Source organism: Cydia pomonella, chromosome 18 (genome assembly GCF_033807575.1).
Source record: "Cydia pomonella isolate Wapato2018A chromosome 18, ilCydPomo1, whole genome shotgun sequence".
Lineage (NCBI taxonomy): Eukaryota > Metazoa > Arthropoda > Insecta > Lepidoptera > Tortricidae > Cydia > Cydia pomonella.
This window is the reverse complement of record NC_084720.1, coordinates 3,897,342-3,918,252: the sequence shown is the minus strand read 5'-3', so window position 1 is coordinate 3,918,252 and position 20,911 is coordinate 3,897,342. Positions and strand designations below refer to the sequence as shown.

The following is a 20,911-nucleotide window of genomic DNA, read 5'->3' as shown; positions in this document are numbered from 1 at the left end:
TAAAATTTTCTATAAACTTTTTTTTTATACTACGTCGGTGGCAAACAAGCATACGGCCCGCCTGATGGTAAGCAGTCTCCGTAGCCTATGTACGCCTGCAACTCCAGAGGAGTAAACATGATGTGAGGAGTACATGCGCGTTGCCGACCCTAAACCCCCCCCCCCCCCCCTCGTTGAGCTCATTTTTGGAATTCGTTTAATTTCAGAGCTAAACCCATTTCCAAAAAAAAAAAAATTGTTACTTAGTGCAAAATGCCTTTTTGATGGCGATGTTACCACTGTGGGACCTAGTCCAAATATCCTTATTTATTTTTAAGTTACAGTTTTACAAATAACGTTTACATATTATGTACAAAAACATACAAAAAATAAACAAAACAATTTTTTTTTGTGAAATTGACCTAAACCCTTTTTTTTCCTACTTTTGGCCTCAGAAATGCGTGGTCTAAATATCTCAGGTTCCTCGTGTAAAATAAACGACATAGAGGAAAAACAAGTTATGTCTGAAAAACTTAAATTCGCTGTATAATTTTAACTATGATATCTGAAGCTACATAAACTAATTACAGAACTAGATATACCTTATCCTATTTTAAGTACAAAGGTTCAGAGCAATCTAGCTAGTGGTTTTAAAATGAGAGCTTAACTACGTTTGCATGAAGAACCGAGGCTGTCAACACCCAATGTCCTTGAAATTGATGTTACTTAAACAGTTTTTAAAGAAAGACTATTTGTTTTAGTCAAGTAAGAAAAATATATGTTCATATTAATTATATTTCAAAGACCGTGGTTGTACTCGATACATGATTGAACGAAATCGGCTCGATAGAAAATAATTGCAAAGATTGGTCTTAAAATCACAATTAAACGGTTATATGTCTTTATTGTTTTGACTTATGGGTCTGCAATTAAAATCACAATTTCAAAACATTTATATCTAAACCGTGGTTGAGTAAAATGTTACACTAATAATCCACTTTTTTTTATTTAAATATTTTTCTTATTATTCCCTTGCCCAGGCCCAGTAACATGCGACAGTGCTATCTCATTTACTCCTATAGAAATAGACAGTGTGCGCGCTTTAGGTATTGACAGCCTCTTAATGAGAAGCTGTAAGCTCCAGTCACAGAAATAGTTAGCTCAATAGTATATTACTATACATAGAGGCCGGGAAACTAAGGGTTGCGGGCTAGGTAGATTTACGCCCCGATTCGAAGAATGAAATACGATAACGATGAGTTCTGGATTAGATAAGTTCTCATTTAGACATCGTTTAGTACGTCGTATAATTGACAGAAGCATCCCGATCCGGGCAACCAATGTCACTTTGACGATACAAATATCGTAGCTAGATCTTATTGGGAACACAGCGGAATCGAAATAAACGTCAATTATGCCATGTCGTTTAGTTATCGATCTTTTAAAGATCTTAAACGTGTCTTAATCATTGTTCGAATCGGGTCGATAGAAAATGTAGTTACTTTGTTTTATTCGTAGGTTTTACACAGCCGAACACATTACGAATCTACTACTATTTGATGGTAGAATGCCAAGACAATTTGACGTTTAAAAACCAAAGAAGGTTGCTTTATAGGTAAAAAACTTAAGTAAATCACCTGTTGTATGTAGTTGTGACGTGTTCGAATAGATAATACATGTTTAAAAGACACACACAAACAAAAAAAATGTCTATTCGAACACGTCACAACTACATACAACAGGTGACTTACTTAAGTTTTTTTACCTATACAGGCCTAGGTGTGTACGGCTGTATGAAATTCCTTAATACATATCATCTTCACTCATCGCACTGGATACGTAGTATTTGCGGACCTAATTTGTAGTGTGCTAATCCGGCAAGAACTGCTCTATTGTCAAAAAGCGTTCTCGGTATGGCTCCCAGAGTGTACAACAAATTACCTGAACATATAAGGAGAATGTGTGATGTAACTATATTTAAAAAATCTGTAAAATAATTTTTGTCCAGGATGGCTTTCTACTCCTGTAATGAATTTTTTACTGGAAACTTTGACTGACTAATACATAAACTATTATTATTTTATTTGGAAATTGTAAAAAAACAATTTTTTTTTTCTTATTAGTTTATAGTGACATTGCTGGAAGTTTTAATTAATTGTTAGTTAAAATTGTTGTTAAGTGTTAATTGTATTTTGTGGACATTTAATTCTGTTTGTAATTTAGTGCATGTTGCATGCTAATTGATATTATCAATGAAACCTAATTTCGTATTCCCTTGGGTACGACATAGTGAAACAAGCAAATGTATAACCATCATATGCAATATCATGTTGTATACACCTATGTTTGACGAATAAAGTATTTGTATTTGTAGTAAGTCATGTCAACTTTTCATAGAAAATGATTATTCGTATTGCTGTGTAACACTTTGTATTTATAATATATATAACATTAAAGATAATGAAGAATTAGCACAAAATACCTGCAGATCCTATCTTTTTTTACCTGTACATGGAATAGTGAGCGTGATACTTAGTGGTTGAACAATATTTCGATCAATTTATAACAAACAATGTAGAACAGCCGATGAACTTTTAAATTGTTTCAAAACTATTTCTTCGAATACTTGCAAGCTCATGTTAAATGACTGAGATGCAAAGATAAGCAAACGCATCTAATACAATATCGATATTCTTACATAACTTGGTGCAGTGTTTTTCAATCTTTAAGGGGTCGTGAACCTCTTATTGAGAGGTTAGATATGCCTAGATACAAAGATAGAGACCTCGAAGTTTCAACATTTAAGTTTCTTAAAAACATCTATAAGGAAAAATTATGGTACCATTCGATTCCTTGAATTTTAATAAAAAAATATTGTAGATCGACTATATTACGTAAACGCAATATTTCACCTACAAAATCGCAATTTCTTTGTTTTCATCGAAACGGTATCAAAGCAATTGTGACGTTACATCGTGCATCGTGACGTCACGATGTAAGTATTGCCATTTTGTTATGAGCGTGTCGTCACTGACTGACTTTTGTATTACTTCAACGCATCATCATCATCCTCCTAGCGTTTGTCCCGTACTGTGACGGGGTCCGCTTTCCTACTTTTCTCCTTCCACTTCGCCCTATCCTGGACGTCGTTTTCAACACAGGCGTTCAAATCTTTGGCGATGACATTGCGCCAACGCTGCCTTGGTTTGCACCTCCTGTTTGGGCCTGGTAAGGCAAAACTAAGGGCTTTGTTGCCTACGTATTCTGGCGGCCTTCTTGGGGTCAATGGGTCTCATATAGACATAACAAAATAATTAATTTTCAGGCAACTATTGGCCCAAAGACTAGCATATATACTCATACTCTTTTATTGGTAAAATATACAATTTTACATGTCAGCAATAAAATACTCAGTTGATATTATTATAAAATATATCTTAAAACTAAAAACACATAATTATGGCTGCGATGCAGTTCGCAACCCCGCAGTGCCAGGGAGCCGGCGCGGAACTGCCGGAACTTGACACTCTTTAGCGAAAACTGCTCCTTTGTGAAGGTCGTTGGATGCTCACCACAAAAGAATTAAAATCCACATTGTGTCGAGATTCCAACTTCACGACCCTTAAGAAGAATCCGGACTTTACTAGTACATACTTTACGATGTCCTCGACCTTCCTTCGAAGGTAGTGTAAACGGGATACGTTCCGCATCGCGGTGGAATGACCGTCAGCTGTAAAATGATCATGTAAAAAATATGCTCCTTAATACCAGTTTAAGTGCGGCAAAGTATGCATAATGTGTAAATTGCGTAATCCGTTGATTACTTTTCAGGCATTTACGCCAGATGATGCTACATGCAAAGTTTCATGATTTGTTATTGCTATCATAAAAGGTATAGCGCTTATTTTTTACATGTTCATGCGACCAGCAGATGTTCTTACCACTGCGATATAACCGGCTGACGCTTTATTTAATCAACAACAGCATCTGAACTATCATTTGACAAATTATCACGCGGGAGGCGATGACAATTTTTTTGTTTTACGTATTTCGGTGGCGGCCATTCCTCAATCCACCAATGGAGCGGTAGCTGACGTCGGCGGTTCATTATACCTAACCGTTAACCACTACACGAGTTTTCAGCCGGAACGCGTCCCGCCTCTTTTGGAGTCAGCTGTGATCGATCCTTGTGAATAGGTTTCTAAGGCTCTGCACCCATCGATTTAATATACCGTATATTAAATCGATGTCTGCACCCCTTTCTTCGGCCGCTGCTTAGACTTGATGTAAATCCTGAAAACAAACCTAATCGATTAGCCTAATACGGTGATTTTGTATTCCACGTTGTAGGCCATGGTTTAAGAACAGGTAGCGTTTTAAGAATATGACATTAATTATTTATTTTTCCTAATAATGGTGCGAGAGGTCCAGATTATGAAAATTTGAAAACTTAATCAGATTTTGAAAATTTTCTTTTTGCGAATGAACTTATTTTGAAAATTCATAATGGGATTTGATTATTGATAAAATTATTGATTTGGGGATGTAGTATCGAACAGGTTTAAATTAAAAGATGGTGGCCATTTTTTTAATTTAGGGTTTATTAAGTTTTTTTTTAATAACACAACTAAGATGAGATAGATGAGCATAATCTCGTGCAATATCGGTACTTACATATACATATAACCCAGATACGAAGTATCAGGTGCACAGACCACCTGGCCCAGACTCCGTATTATAAAGTGATTACTCGTGTCCGTGTTCTTTTATTTTTAAATTATTTTGCTGTCAGGCGCCATTCTAGATGATTGTTATCTTCATATATACTTGCAGGATTTTATAAAACTACTTTTTTAATATAGTACGTACGTACGTAAATGTGTACTTAAAATATCTTAGATATTAAAATGGCATAATCCAGTTCGTTATTTCCTAATCTGTTAGATTTCGCACTAAAATGAAGATTTGGCAAATTACTTATTTAATACTTTGGCAAATCAAACTGTAATTTTAGTGCATCAGATATAAGATATAAATTATATTTCATGTTTGTTATGTTTATTAAACAAGTTAAATTTTCATTTCATGACACATTTTTGTCAAGCTCGAGTTCTCATGATGGATTTTATGAGAAATTGAGGGAACTCTTCAATAAGCATACTTATAGCGATTTTCTTTATTTTTTATCTAAAAATCAAGCATTTGCATTTAAATAGTGCTATTTGGTGAAATAGAACTGCTCATGAAGACCAGAATCGAACTCCTCTACGAAAAACGGCCCTCTTGATTTTTAATAAACTAATGAGAATGTTGCATTTTATCCACATGTGGGGCAAAGTAATCATGCAAATTTTTAGTTGTTTCCTAATGTTAGCTGGTAGAATTGGCTTTTAAATGATAATTTTGAATACTATTTTTTTATTACATACATTTGGATTTGTTTTTTATTTTTTGGTGTTTCATAGTTAGTATTTTCCTCGCATTGGTGTGGTAAAATGTTGTGTTTCACTCGGAGGCAAAGTTCTCTCGTTATGCTCGTGGTTCAATTTTGGAATCTTCCGCTTGTTCGCGTATCAATATTAGCGGTTAAACAACAACTTTCCTCCCTTGTAGAACAATTAAGGCTAATCGTAATTGTTATAAGATGCACTATGGCTTATAATTGGATAAAATCTTATCTGACGGATAGGATGCAATGCGTAGAGATATCTCAATACTGTCCTAAAAGTAAACACATTGTTAAACACAGATCAAATTTTGTGCATAATAAATATGGCGTACCACAAGGCAGTATAATGGGACCATTACTGTTCCTATTATACATCAATGATTTACCAGATATTCTGTCACAACAATGTTATCTTTTTGCTGATGACACAACTATTGTTATTAAAGCAGATAGTTTAGTCACTTACGAGGCATTGATTAATGACACCTTAAATAGAACAATAAAGTGGTTGGAATGTAACAACCTTAAGGTTAATTTAGGTAAAACCAAGTTAATGCAATTCTATACTAACAGGGGGAAACCACAAAATCTCGATGTTATCTATAATGGTAAAAAAATTGATGAAGTATCAAGTTTTAAATTTTTAGGGGTAACTCTTGACCGGTTTTGTAGCTGGAAAGAACACATCACCGACCTGTGTTCCAGAATGAACCGCTTTGTCTATGCTTTAAGAAGAATAAGCCAAGTAGTCTCAATTGATGCGGCTCTTACCTCCTACTACGGTTATATCCACTCAATCCTTCAATATGGAATAATAATGTGGGGTAGATCTACGGACATTGATGATGCATTTCTCATGCAAAAAAAAATGTATAAGAGCTGTTTTTGGACTGAATACCTTAGATTCATGTAGACCTTATTTTAAAAATCAGCATATTTTATCTCTCCCGTCTATTTATATTTTTAACGCTTGCATATTTGTGTATCAACATGGCCACCTTTTCCAGCAAGTCAAAGAAGTGTATCGTAATCCTGTGCGGCCACAATATCGGAACAAACTATATATACCTCCAACAAAGCTGTCGCTGGTAGCAAAGAATGCATTTGTTATGTGCATAAAGATTTATAATAAAGCGCCAGATGAGATTAAAGACTTACCATTCATCAAATTCAAAAAGGCTTTAAAAAAATGGCTTGTGGATAAATGTTTTTATAGCATAAATGAATTTCTAGACTATAAGTAGCTCAATAAGTATATGTCAATTGTACATTATGCATGCCTGTAAGGTAGTTTTAGTGATACCATCAATGTACATACTTTGTATATATATATATATATTCATAAAAACTGTACCTAAAACTATGCATAATAATAAATATTTCATTTCATTTCATTTCATTTCATTTCATTTCATTTCATTTCATTTATGGTAGTAAATAATTTAAATGGCATTTCTAACAGTTTTGTAAAGTCGGTTTTTTTTTCTATGAAAGATCATGTTTTATCTACGTAAGCAAGTGGTCTGTGATCAGGTGGCATCCGTGTGAAGCTCGTGACTGGTCCCGCTGCGGTCCACTTATGAAATGCTTAGCATTTAGTTTACAGCAAGTGCTCTGTTATTAGCACATATGCATCTAGATAGTCCATTTTTGCGCCTTCGAATGACAACGGAGGGTCTACCGCAAAAAAATAAAAATTCGTTATCACTCTTGTTCTATTCGAGGCTCAAAACCGGTTTTAAAAATAGCGGTAAATACCGGTTTAATTCGGTTTTACTCCGAACTTTTGTAAGAACGCGAAAGTTTTAAGAACTTTATTGTAACCTTAATAAGCCGGTTTATCCGATGAGAGACGAGCAAGGCTTGGAACCGGTTTATAAAATACCTATAAATACCGGTTCATTTCGGTTTTCCTCCTAACTTTTATAAGAACGCGAATGTATCAAGAACTTTATTTTAACCTAAAAAAACCGGATAATTCGGCAAGCAACAAAATGGCCGACCAGCCTGGCAGAAACCGGTTTTTATTGCTCTAAACCGGTTAATTTGACAAGAACTGTTCTCATAAAAACGTTTTAAAAATAACGGTTTTCGAGCGAAACCGAAATTAAAAGGTTTTACGCCAAGTACATGATAACGGTTTGGAAATATAACCGGTTTCCGAGCCTTGGCGACGAGGCCGAGTAAATATGAAGAAACCGGTTTTTATTGTTCTAAACCGGTTAATCTGACAAGAACATTATGGAAATGTTTCCTAAAAACCGGTATTACGAACGAAACCGAAGTTAAAAGTTATTGCGCCAAGTACATGATAACGGTTTGGAAATTTAACCGTTGCCGAGGCTTCAATTCAAGAATTTCAAGATGTTCAATTTTCGGGGCATTCCATGAGATGTCCGATACAAACACATTTTATTCCAATATTCCATATTAGGCACCTATATTTTTTGCACGTTTCAAGTCGATAGTTATTTTACTAACATTTTTCACATCCATTGTGAGTATTGTGACAGAAAAAAACTCAAGTATAGGAGTTTTTTTTTTCAGTACTGCAACCCTTCAGACTTTCTGTACTGTACCTGCAAATCTTCAGAAAATTTCGCTTGTATGGAACATGGGTAGACAATTCGGCTAGATGACAAATTTTTAGGGTTTCGTAGTTACCTAGAAACCCTTATAGTTTCACCATGTCCGACTGTCTGTCCGTCCGCGGCTTTGCCCCGTTAGTGCTATAAAGCTGCAATTTGGCAGGTATGCATAAAATAAATAAATAAGTATTATAACACATTATTACGCAAATTGACTAAGTCCCACAGTAAGCTCAATAAGGCTTGTGTTGAGGGTACTTAGACAACGATATATATAATATATAAATATTTATAAATACTTAAATACATAGAAAACACCCATGACTCAGGAACAAATATCCAAGCTCGTCACACGAATAAATGCCCGTACCAGGATTTGAACCCGGGACCATCAGCATCGTAGACAGGGTCACTACCCACTAGGCCAAACCGGTCGTCAAAACATGTACATGAATCATGCATGGCGACAGAACGGTAAAATAAAAAAAGTAGAATTTCTTCTTAAAAAGGGTATCGTTGGATAGGTCTTTCTAAACGAATAATGGTCTCCAAACACCATTTTATGATAAAGTTAATATTTTCAGAAATAATCCTTCCAAAAGAAAAAAAATATGACGTCCTATAGCGAACATGATCGGTCCAGCCGTTTTTGAGTTTAAAAAAAAATCTTCTGTTATTAGTAGATTTTCTGCCGCCAAAAGGCTGCTTTATACAATCAAAGTTATGCTTTTATTTAAAAAGGACATGCCGAAATGATATAAAACTGCATGGAGTTATTGTTGGTAAAAATTATAATACACAAGTTATTTGCAAAAATGTCATTTTTGGCACAAGCTTTTATCGCTGACTGTACTTTTTACCAAAGGCAACTAATACTCATCGAGACAATTCTAAAAACCCCAAACACAATTAGGTTGCGTTGTTTCATCACAGAGTTCCTATGGCCACCTCCTGTCTCCATCATCATCGGCTCGATGTTACCATAATATTGCATTGTCACCCGACTTACATATGTATGAAAATTTACAGATATTTGCAATAGTACGTAATGTACAAGTTCAACCTAACCATTATTTAATTTTAACCTATTGTGTGTTTCTAAAGATTTCTCTTTGTTTCCATTATAGGAAAGTCTTCATTGTTAAAGGAGATGGGTTTCAAGATATTAGTTTTGTATTACGACTTTATAACTTAGGTTTTAAATGCCAGACTGTTATTTAATACAACAAACAGTGCTGAATGCAATGTAACATATCCTATCAATGTATTTATGATATTGTGGATGAAAGTTAGTATCATTTTGTTGCATATTTGGATGTTTATTCGTCCTTAACTAAAAATGAAGTAAACGACACACGTATAGCTTATATACTTGGAAAATGAATTGTATAGTTAACGTACGTTTGTTGTCTTTAAAAGTTAACTGGGACACCAATTTCTTTATAAATCCTTTAATATCTTTTTACGAAGAAAAAGAAATAAATAAAAACAATTATATCATGTCATAAATAGTCTTTATCCATTAAACAGTCAACAAAATTTGTCTAATAATTGTATCCGTCCCTCGCGTTGAAGCTTGGCCGAGTCCTGGATCGAGCACCGAAGTCCTGCGACTTGACGGGGGGGAGGTAAGCCTTGGTAGCTCCAGCGAAGCCCCGAGAACCAGAGGTTCTGAAGGCAGCGTTGGTAACGACAGTGTCTTCATCGTTGCCATCGTTGATAGCATTGTTGTAGTTACCTTTGAAGCTGTTACCATTATTGAAGTTGTTACCGTTGTTACCATTGTTGAAGTTACCGTTGTATTGGTTGTTGTCATCGCCGTATTTGCCTTCGCTGTAGGAGCCTGAAATTGGAGACATGATTTAGTGACAATTTTTCGGAAAAGGCGTAGACATTTATTGCCAAATGTGAATATGATGCATCTGCGTAGTAGGTATATCTAAGCATCTTAACTATCTTCGGATATAAAAGCAAGAAACTGATAGAAAAAACGAATAAAAACATCTTTTCTTTTAGACAGTTTGTAATATAACATGATCTTGAATCATGCCTTAATTTTACTTAATCAGTAACTTAGGATGCAGAGAAGATAATTTAATTTCTTAAATGAAAAATAAAGACTGAGAGAGATTGAAAACTTATGGTCGCCATCTTACCATCATCGTAGATGCCAGCAGCCTCATCACGAGCGTTCTGCTCCAAAGCCTTCAGGATCTCTTCCGGCACGGGAGGAGGAGTGGGGAGGTGGTCACCAACTGGCACGAATCCGTTTTGGTCAGCTGTGTACCTGTGGAAAACATCATGGTCTATAATTATAAACTTTATATTATGACTAAAGAGACCTTATTTAAAAAAAAAATACTTCATCAGTCAGAACAGAAATTCTGGGTGTTAAAAGAAAAGACACTCATTATATAATAAGAAACGCGCACGTGTCACTCCTGTAGTTCCTGTATCCATAAGCTACGATAATAACTAACGATCACATAAGTGGTAAAAAGAAAACATTTACACCCGATCAGAAAGTGCAAGTAATATTTATAATAGTTTATTTTGCCGTTTCCGTTGAAAAAGAAGCAAGTGAATAAATATTTTACCTGATATTGTACACCTGTCCATCGTCACCAGTGTAAGAATAACTACCCTGAGCTTCAACTCCATTAGTAGCCACACCGTTCTCCTCAGCGTAAATGCCGTTTTCAGTTTCATAAGCATATGAATAAGTCTCTCCATCATTCTGGGAATCCTGGCGAAGGATAGCAGCGTTCCTTTCAAAAGCGGCTTGAGGTCTTTCAGGGCGGTCGAAGCCATTTCCGTTGAAACCATTTCCGTTCTGATTGAAATCGTTTCCGATCTGGTTGAGGTCGTTTCCGTTCTGGTTGAAGTCGTTTCCGTTCTGGCTGAACCCGTTTCCGTTGAAACCGTTGCCGCGGGTATCAGGGGCTTGGAGGAAGTTGGATCCGGAAGAGGACTGAGCGTTAGGAGGGAGGTAGGTCCTGTCTAGCTTGGCACAGCTAGCCCAGGCCACGGCAGAGAGAAGGATGATCTGCAACAGAATAGAAATTATTTTTAGAGCTCTGTACAAAATTTTGTTCGCGAAGCTCTTACTTTAGTGGTTCTGAAACCTTTGTTTTTAGACTGATACGGTGGTTAGTTTGTTACATTTTTTTTTCTTCACGAAGCAGAGCGAAAAGCTGCGGAATAACACTAAGATAGGCTTATAAACAAACAATAGGAGAAATTAAAAGTGGGGAAAATTCACTAACTTGGGTGGGACTTGAACACACGACCACACAAAAATTTTCCACTTTTAATTTGTTTCCAAGTTTAATAGCATCGATCGCAGACATTTCTGCTTGACCTATACATAATTAATTTATTAATAGATCATGACCTCTTGGCATGTTACCGAACTTTTCACTAATGGGTATAGATAGATCTTATGTAAAAACAATTAGGAGGATGATGTATGTTTTCACAATATTCAAAAAAACAGAATGCTTTAAACTACTGGGCACCGAATAAGTTCACTACTTAATTAGAACAGTTATCAAAATAGTTACTAAACCTAAAAAACTTTTTTGTAAATTTAGAATGATTCACTTAATAAAACACTTGTCAGTAAACCCCGTTTAAATAAAGTTATCAATGCAGCTCATGTATTTCTTGCTCCAATACAAAAACTACGCACCAATTTCATGTTTTTGCTGTAGCTACCACTCAGTTCTGATCCAAATGATGTTGTGATAGCAATTAAAACAGTGTACTATATTTATACCCGATCGATCTACTTAGATATTGAAGATGGGCCGATCGGTCGTGGTTCACTATTGCTTAATCATGTAATACGCAAAGATGGACGCTTAATTGTTGTGGATGTGTTTATGCAAGCAGCATGTATCAAAAGTTTTGGTAAAAAATCGACATTTGAAGTTGTAACTTAATCAAAATCTTAATCGGCTTATATTATGTGTTCGTTTAGTGACTTAAATAATGACTATAGATAGAATTGTAACTATAGTAAAATGTTATTCGTAATGATGAATGAATGAGAAAGCTATTGTTACAATAAATAACACAAATCGAAAAATTATATTTCATCATAATATAAATTAGTAACCATTTAGACTGTGGCCACTGTGGGGCATTAGAGCTTAAAAAGTCTCTAAACTTTCCTAAGTTATTGTCTTTTCTATTCTACATGTTAATTAAAACAAGAAATATTACTTTGCTAATCCGCGAGAAAATAACGTGTTAGTCAATCAGTGCTAACCCGTTATACTTACTTGCGTATTTTTACATGCAATTAATGTTCCCACCCTCCCACCGCAAAAATAAATACGCAAATAAATATAACAACCCACCACCAAAAGTACAAAACTCGACACGTGTTTCGCCTCTCTACGAGGCATCCTCAGGAGATGCTGGAGATGTTGACGGTCTGACACCCGACAACTGACTGAGCTGTCGAGAACGGTCGGCCATATTTATACCTTGACCAGTCCCCCTACTGTGCAAGTGTGAGTGAGATGGAAAAATTCGTAATAACGGCGATGACGCAACATTCAACTGTTCGTTAAGAATCATCCCCCTATTATTGTACCTAATTATTTCCAACTGTTCCAGAACACTCAAACGCAATCCTTTCTCGCAAACATGTAAAATATCAAAAGAATGATTCTCAGGTAAAGCATGGCCACTGTCTATCAAGTGCTTCGCAAAATTTGACCTTTCTGGATGGTTGTGTCTGTATGACGCGACATGCTCCTTATACCTGGTAGTGAAATTACGGCCTGTTTGCCCCACATACACTTTATTACAATTATCACAAGTAAGCTTATAAACTCCAGATTTTTTTCCCTTCTCGATCTTATCTTTCCCATTGCAAAGTTTAGAGTGCAAAGTGTTGTTTGTCCTAAAAGCTACAGGAATGTCGTTAGATTTTAAAATTTTGTAAATTGCATCTGACAATTTGCCAACATAAGTTATGCTCGCTTTGTATTTCTTAATCGGCTCAGAGGATCGTGCAGCATACAACATATTGTTGACTATACTATTTCGCTTTTTTCTGATGATTCCATCCACAACAGACTTATCATAGCCATTCGAAACTGCTAAATGATAAATATTATTTAGTTCAGTTCGATAGTGTTCATCAGAAAGAGGCACAGTCAACATCCGATGCACATAACAATGAAAAGCAGCCAACTTATGCTGCCATGGATGCGTCGAAGAAGCCGGGATAACCGAATCAGTATGTGTAGGCTTACGGTAAATTTGGAAACGATGCCTATTATTCACTCTCGAAATTGTTAAATCCAGAAAATTCAATGAGTTGTCTTGCTCCAGTTCCTTTTTAAACTTGATTTTCGGATGCTTACTATTAAGTTCAGCAATAAAAGCATCCAGTTGGCCCATGGTCCCCATCCAACAAATAATCAAATCATCAAATGAATGAATGATGATGATGAATGATTTGTTTTTTTTTTTTTTGATTTTTGATTGATTTGATTATTTGTTGGATGGGGACCATGGGCCAACTGGATGCTTTTATTGCTGAACTTAATAGTAAGCATCCGAAAATCAAGTTTAAAAAGGAACTGGAGCAAGACAACTCATTGAATTTTCTGGATTTAACAATTTCGAGAGTGAATAATAGGCATCGTTTCCATATTTACCGTAAGCCTACACATACTGATTCGGTTATCCCGGCTTCTTCGACGCATCCATGGCAGCATAAGTTGGCTGCTTTTCATTGTTATGTGCATCGGATGTTGACTGTGCCTCTTTCTGATGAACACTATCGAACTGAACTAAATAATATTTATCATTTAGCAGTTTCGAATGGGTATGATAAGTCTGTTGTGGATGGAATCATCAGAAAAAAGCGAAATAGTATAGTCAACAATATGTTGTATGCTGCACGATCCTCTGAGCCGATTAAGAAATACAAAGCGAGCATAACTTATGTTGGCAAATTGTCAGATGCAATTTACAAAATTTTAAAATCTAACGACATTCCTGTAGCTTTTAGGACAAACAACACTTTGCACTCTAAACTTTGCAATGGGAAAGATAAGATCGAGAAGGGAAAAAAATCTGGAGTTTATAAGCTTACTTGTGATAATTGTAATAAAGTGTATGTGGGGCAAACAGGCCGTAATTTCACTACCAGGTATAAGGAGCATGTCGCGTCATACAGACACAACCATCCAGAAAGGTCAAATTTTGCGAAGCACTTGATAGACAGTGGCCATGCTTTACCTGAGAATCATTCTTTTGATATTTTACATGTTTGCGAGAAAGGATTGCGTTTGAGTGTTCTGGAACAGTTGGAAATAATTAGGTACAATAATAGGGGGATGATTCTTAACGAACAGTTGAATGTTGCGTCATCGCCGTTATTACGAATTTTTCCATCTCACTCACACTTGCACAGTAGGGGGACTGGTCAAGGTATAAATATGGCCGACCGTTCTAGACAGCTCAGTCAGTTGTCGGGTGTCAGACCGTCAACATCTCCAGCATCTCCTGAGGATGCCTCGTAGAGAGGCGAAACACGTGTCGAGTTTTGTACTTTTGGTGGTGGGTTGTTATATTTATTTGCGTATTTATTTTTGCGGTGGGAGGGTGGGAACATTAATTGCATGTAAAAATACGCAAGTAAGTATAACGGGTTAGCACTGATTGAGTAACACGTTATTTTCTCGCGGATTAGCAAAGTAATATTTCTTGTTTTAATTAGCATGGATTTCCGCAAAGTAACGCCTGATTCTATTAATTATTCTACATGTGTTAATAGTACCTTTAATTTTTTTTATACTACGTCGGTGGCAAACAAGCATACGGTCCACCTGGTTGTAAGTACCTAGACAACGATATATTTAATATATAATTATAAATACTTAAATACATAGAAAACACCCATGACTCAGAAACAAATATCCGTGTTCATCACACAAATATATGCTCTTACCAGGATTTGAACCCGGGACCATCAGCTTCATAGGCAGGATCACTACCCACTAGGACATTCAAAAACAAAGGACATTAAAGGTTTGATAGGATTCCTCGAGGAGCTGGGCTGGCAGGACTAGCCCACCCCCAACATATCAAGCAAAATAGGCGCAAGTCGTCGAGTTGCGGAAAATCGCCCGTATACAATACAACGTTCGCCCAACACTGGTACTGTCGACGCTATGATGCACCACACCATTAGATGTATACGCATTATACCCCATCATTAAACATACATTCAATTCCTACGGTGGCAACATGGTTGCATTTTTATCACCTGACACTATACCTGTCACTTTCTCACTTACTTGTTAGAACGTGACAGGCGATGAAACTGCAACCGTGCTACAGCCGCTACATGATACGTCATACACATGGACTAGTAAAATCATAAATATCTTCGTAGTTCGTTCTATCGACGACCGGTCTGGCCTAGTGGGTAGTGACCCTGCCTACGAAGCTGATGGTCCCGGGTTCAAATCCTGGTAAGGGCATGTATTCGTGTGATGAGCATGGATATTTGTTCCCGAGTCATGGGTGTTTTCTATGTATTTAAGTATTTATAAATATTTATATATTATATATATCGTTGTCTAAGTACCCTCAACACAAGCCTTATTGAGCTTACCTTGGGACTTAGTCAATTGTTGTAATAAAGTCCTATAATATTTATTTATTTAGTTAAGTAAAAAATACTTCTCTCTCGCATAACACCATCATTTGGCACACCCACGAACTCTTCAATAATCACACAAGCTTCAATGCTTCCACATATCGATGGCCTTGCTCTGAAACCTTTTGACCGACCTCTATGTAAAATACGGTCTAATTTATATCGTGGGTAATTTGGACTGGTCTAGATATAGGTAATTGTGTTGTGACCTATTAGACTTTATTGATGTTTTATGTACATTAATTTAATTTTTTTTTAATAAATATTATAGGACATTATTACACAAATTGACTAAGTACCACAGTAAGCTCAATAAGGCTTGTGTTGAGGGTACTTAGACAACAATATACATAATATATAAATATTTATAAATAGTTAAATACATAGAAAACACCCATGACTCAGGAACAAATATCCATGCTCATCACACGAATACATGCCCTTACCAGGATTTGAACCCGGGACCATCAGCTTCGTAGGCAGGGTCACTACCCACTAGGCCAAACCGGTCGTCAAATGAATTGCAGTAGGATTTGTTTTATTTTTGTGTTCATTTTGTGATTAGTATCCGATTATTGCTCCAAAGTGAATGTTTTTGGGGTTAGCTCATGGACGATACTTAGTAGTATAGATATTGGAGTAACAGAAGAAGTCATAAAAACAAGTCATAAAAAAATCGTACGTAGAATAGTAAATCGTACTAGTAAAGCTATCAACGTCATTATGTTTGTTTTGAATTTTTAGTTAAAATAAGTAGTTTCGTAGTTTGCGAAACATTTTAACAAGTTCACCTTTTTCAGTATAATTATATACAGTGTACAAGTTAGTTATAAGTCATTTTTTCTCTTTCTTCCTCTATATGTATTGTATAACTGTGTACTTATACTGAAATAAATGATATTCTATTCTATTCTAAGTTAACGCCTGCGTAGCCAACATGCCAATCGTTAACGCTAAGTTAGCATATCGTAGTCATTTCTCTCTATCACTCTTCCATATTAGTGCGACAGTGACACGATTGGCTTGTTGGCTACGCGGGCTGAAGAGGAATTGTAAACCGAACCTAGGTGTGTATACCTATTTATTTATATGCTTAGATTGTACGACTGCGCCAAGAGGGATATGGCAGCTTTTAAGATCGACCACCGAAACTGGGAGAAGCTTGCGGAGAAGCGAACGGACTGGCGCAAGTGCGTTGGAGATAGTCGCAAGTTCTGCGACGAGGCCTCGTTAGCGGCACTGGCAGACAAAAGGGAAAAAGGCACCGTAGCGAAACGTCACAGTCCGTCGCGAACTTCCCTTGCCAGCTGTATGGCAGAGTATGCCGCTCTCGCATTGCTCTTTTCAGTCACCAAAAAAGATGTTTTGCGGACATTGCACCATAGATCGTCTGAAATAGACGCTAAGGCCAGTACAGATTGTAAGTTATTTGCAATGTAAATAATTGGTATACAAACCTATATTCTTGTAATTTCGACATTTTCTTTTCATCTCTCCTAATCGGAAAGTTCACCTTTCATAGGCAGATAGCCGGGTGGAAAATTGCATTTCCCGACCTAGGGTAGAAAGCATTTTTTTTTATTTGTACTTCGAGCAACGGCTAACAGCCATATATGCCATATTATTCAGTTAAAAGCTCTCATATTTAGCTTCCGCATGTTCATACCAAGTATTATTTAAAAAATATACTACTTGTATTTAATCTTTAAATGTATGAAATAAACGTAAATATTTGTGAATAAATCAATATAAATGTTTAAAATATGATCATTACATTACATTCATTAATTCGTTTCCACTTTTTTAAGGCGCGTATACACGTAGGCCGTTTAAGAAACAACCCAATTTAAAATCGGATTGTCTATGGGTTTAGATTTTTTTCCGATCAAAATGTAAATGGCGCCAAGATGAAGATGCTGCGCTGGGCGGGTGGGGTGACCAGGATGGACAGAATTCGGAACGAATACATTCGGGGGAGCTTTAAAGTTGCACCAATCACAGACAAAATGACGGAAAATCGCCTTAGATGGTATGGCCATATCATGAGACGTGATGAAGACCATGTAGTGAAAATCGTACTAAGCTTGCCAGAACAAAAGAGAGGGAGAGGCCGCCCGCCATCGACCTGGTGGTCAAACATCGAAAGAGACCTTAAGAAAGCCCATTTGCCAAAACCGACAACCCAGGACAGATCAACCTGGCGCCGTAGAGTGAGGAGACCCGACCCCAGATAACGGGACCAGGGACGGAAGAAGAAGAAGAAAATGTAAATGGCGCCAATTCCTGCAGTCATAACTCATAACATATATTTCGTGTTTGTGTTTGACTTTCCTCATAGTCGAAATGAAAAGTAGAGTGTTTAACTCGGGTAAAAGTAACCATCTCACCCTCGAACTATTGGCGCTCTCACTTCGTTCGAGCGACAAAATATCTCGGGTGATATGGTTCACTTTCCACCCTTGGTTAACAATCTACTATTTCATCACACTTGCTCGAAAACGATCTTATTTCATGCAGGTGTGCTGAAGGACAAAGGCATATTTTGTTCCCACGGGAGTTATGGACTGTGAAAAAAGCTATAACTCCCTAGGGAGTTATAGCTATTTTATTTCATTATGTCACTTATTCATACAAACCAAGTACCATAAAGTTTTACTTTAAAAATACTGACGTTTATAATTTAATATTTTTGTTTATGTTTAAAATTATTTAATTTGATTAATTTAACAGCCGTTTTAAATATTTTTACATAATTTTCAATCGTGGCTGAATGCCGAATAGGTATGTGCCTTCCATGCCTTACCTGCTAAGAAATTACAAAATGGCGGACGAATGTTTGATATGTCACCGCATTTAAGAATAATTTCGCTTCAAATTTAGTTTTTTCTTCGCAAGAGTGATGAAAAACATTGTGTGTAACTCCGGGGGTAAGAATATTGCAAACTCGGGTCTTTAATTCCCTCCAGCCTGCGGCTGTCGGGAATGATCACCCTCGTGTCCATAATTTCACTTACAGGGGTAAGTTGCACAATGTACTATTGTTTTCGCGTAGTTCATCACAAACACAAGTTTTTGCCATCCATCATAGTTTCAAGTTTCAAGTTTCTTTATTTGGCCAAGTAACAACAGAACGTTACATCTAGCATGTCAAAATACAGGTCATTGCTAAAACTAATCATGCAATGTCTTATTAGGTATATAGGTAGACAAAATTATATAAATCAAAATATATTAAATGGTAAATGATCAAATACATCAATATAATACAGTATAAAAGCATCTACGCTTAGAATTATTTTACATAATAAAATCATAATTTTTCATTTTATCTGTAAATACATTGATTGAGTAAAATGGATTTAATTGGAAGAAACGTTTAAGTTTATTTTTAAATTGTATGCATGTTAAATTAGTTATGTGTAGAGGCAATAGATTGTAAAGGGTAACTTTTAGGGAGATACCTTGCTTAAATGTTTTAACTAGCTTAGTCGAAGGAACGCATAGTTTATCCTTATTACGCGTATTATATGTATGAATGTCCTTCCGTGTTTTAAAATCATTTTTGCTTTTGTGGATTTCTAACAGGCTATTAAATATAAATAATGAAACTACTGTCATGATTCTACTTTTTATAAAGAAATCTCTGGCTGTACTGCCTTTGCGTAAGCTAAATATAATTCTTACAGCTCGTTTTTTATCATAGAGAACCATCATAGAGAAATAAGTACCTAAGCTAAGAGTGCTCAATCCATACATAGATGAAAACCCATTTACAATAAGTCGTAAAAGAGTTTTATAATTCTTAAGAGGAAAGAATACCTTTTCGAATCTAACGATAATAACGGTAAATTTTCTATGAAATTCCATTCCGGGAAAAAACATTTTCCACTCACTAAATCTTAAAAAAATCACTTTGATTTGGATGTCAATCGCTTCAGCATAATATATTCTAGGTTTAAAAGTTTCATCTTTTTGAAAAAAAAATTGTTTTGTATTGCAAATAAAAAAAAGGAAAACCTATAAACCTTGTTTTTTCATTGTGTCAATAACATACTAAAAAATCATCGAGAATGGAACATATTTAGATGTGGAAAAATGTTTTCTCTTTTTGTATGGATCACGTGGTATCCTTCCCTCTTAATAATACGCAGTATACCTCCCATTCAACTAATTCATTCAACTTATCTTATACCTTTAAACGAGCAATTCTTGTATATATATATATATATATATATATATATATATATATATATATATATATATATATATATTTCTGTGATCTCGGAAACGGCTCTAACGATTTCGCTGAAATTTGGTATATGGGGGTTTTTGGGGGTATACAATCTATCTAGATTAGTCTTATGTTTGGGAAAACGCGTGTTTTCGAGTTTTCATGCGTTTTTCTTTCGACGCCGAATATGGTCGCTAATTTCGTATTGCTGGCCACTGTCCGTCTGGTCCAGCGGGTTAAGACGCGGACTGCTAAACGAGTGTTACGGGTTCGAATCTCGCCAGGTGACTAACTTTTGTTTTTTTTTATATGTTCAAGTTTATATATAATTTTTTAATTTTTATTGTTTTAGACAAGTTTAATTTAGTAAAAAAATGTAGTTAAGATTATCACCTATAGACCACCATATTACAATAAATAGTTATAACCGAGCAAAGCTCGGTCGCCCAGGTACTTATTTATTAAGCAAGGACACTGATATACAGAGTGAGCACTCAAGCTTATTAATTTATCTATGACACCAAGCACTACCATCGTAGTACGAGTAGCCTTATAACACCTCCCTGCGCTTTGCGCAGGGCCGGATTTAGGGGAGGGCAACCGGGGCGACAGCCCCGGGGCCTCCACAAAAGAGGGGCCCCTACAATAGAGACTTCGGAAAATTTTCCATTATATTTGGAAAATAATTTGGGGCCAGAGGACCTCCACTCATTTGTTGCCCCGAGGCCTCCAGACCTCTAAATCCGGCATTGGCTTTGCGCTACATCATTTCCAACACGTCCATAGTTGTAGGTGTTTTAAAAACCCTACGCACACAAAACGTAATCAATTCAACTTTCGATCAAAATTCCTTACCTACAAGTACTTCAATTCTGCACGGTCCGTTAAAATTCCTTACCTACAAGTACTTCAATTCTGCACGGTCCGTTAAAATTCCTTACTTACAAGTACTTCAATTCTGCACGGTCCGTTAA

At 36.1% G+C, this 20,911-nt stretch overlaps 1 protein-coding gene across 1 annotated transcript; it reads right to left on the bottom strand.

Moving 5' to 3' along the window:
• Positions 1–9,508: 9,508 nt before the first annotated feature.
• Positions 9,509–11,781, bottom strand: LOC133527851 (pupal cuticle protein 36a-like). The gene is made up of 4 exons (XM_061865043.1): positions 11,708–11,781; positions 10,614–11,062; positions 10,173–10,303; positions 9,509–9,859 (listed from the first exon to the last, which is right to left on the bottom strand). Exons 1-4 carry the CDS (start codon positions 11,714–11,716, stop codon positions 9,561–9,563), a joined length of 888 nt encoding a protein of 295 aa, XP_061721027.1. The 5' UTR covers positions 11,717–11,781; the 3' UTR covers positions 9,509–9,560.
• Between the last annotated feature and the right edge of the window lie 9,130 nt (positions 11,782–20,911).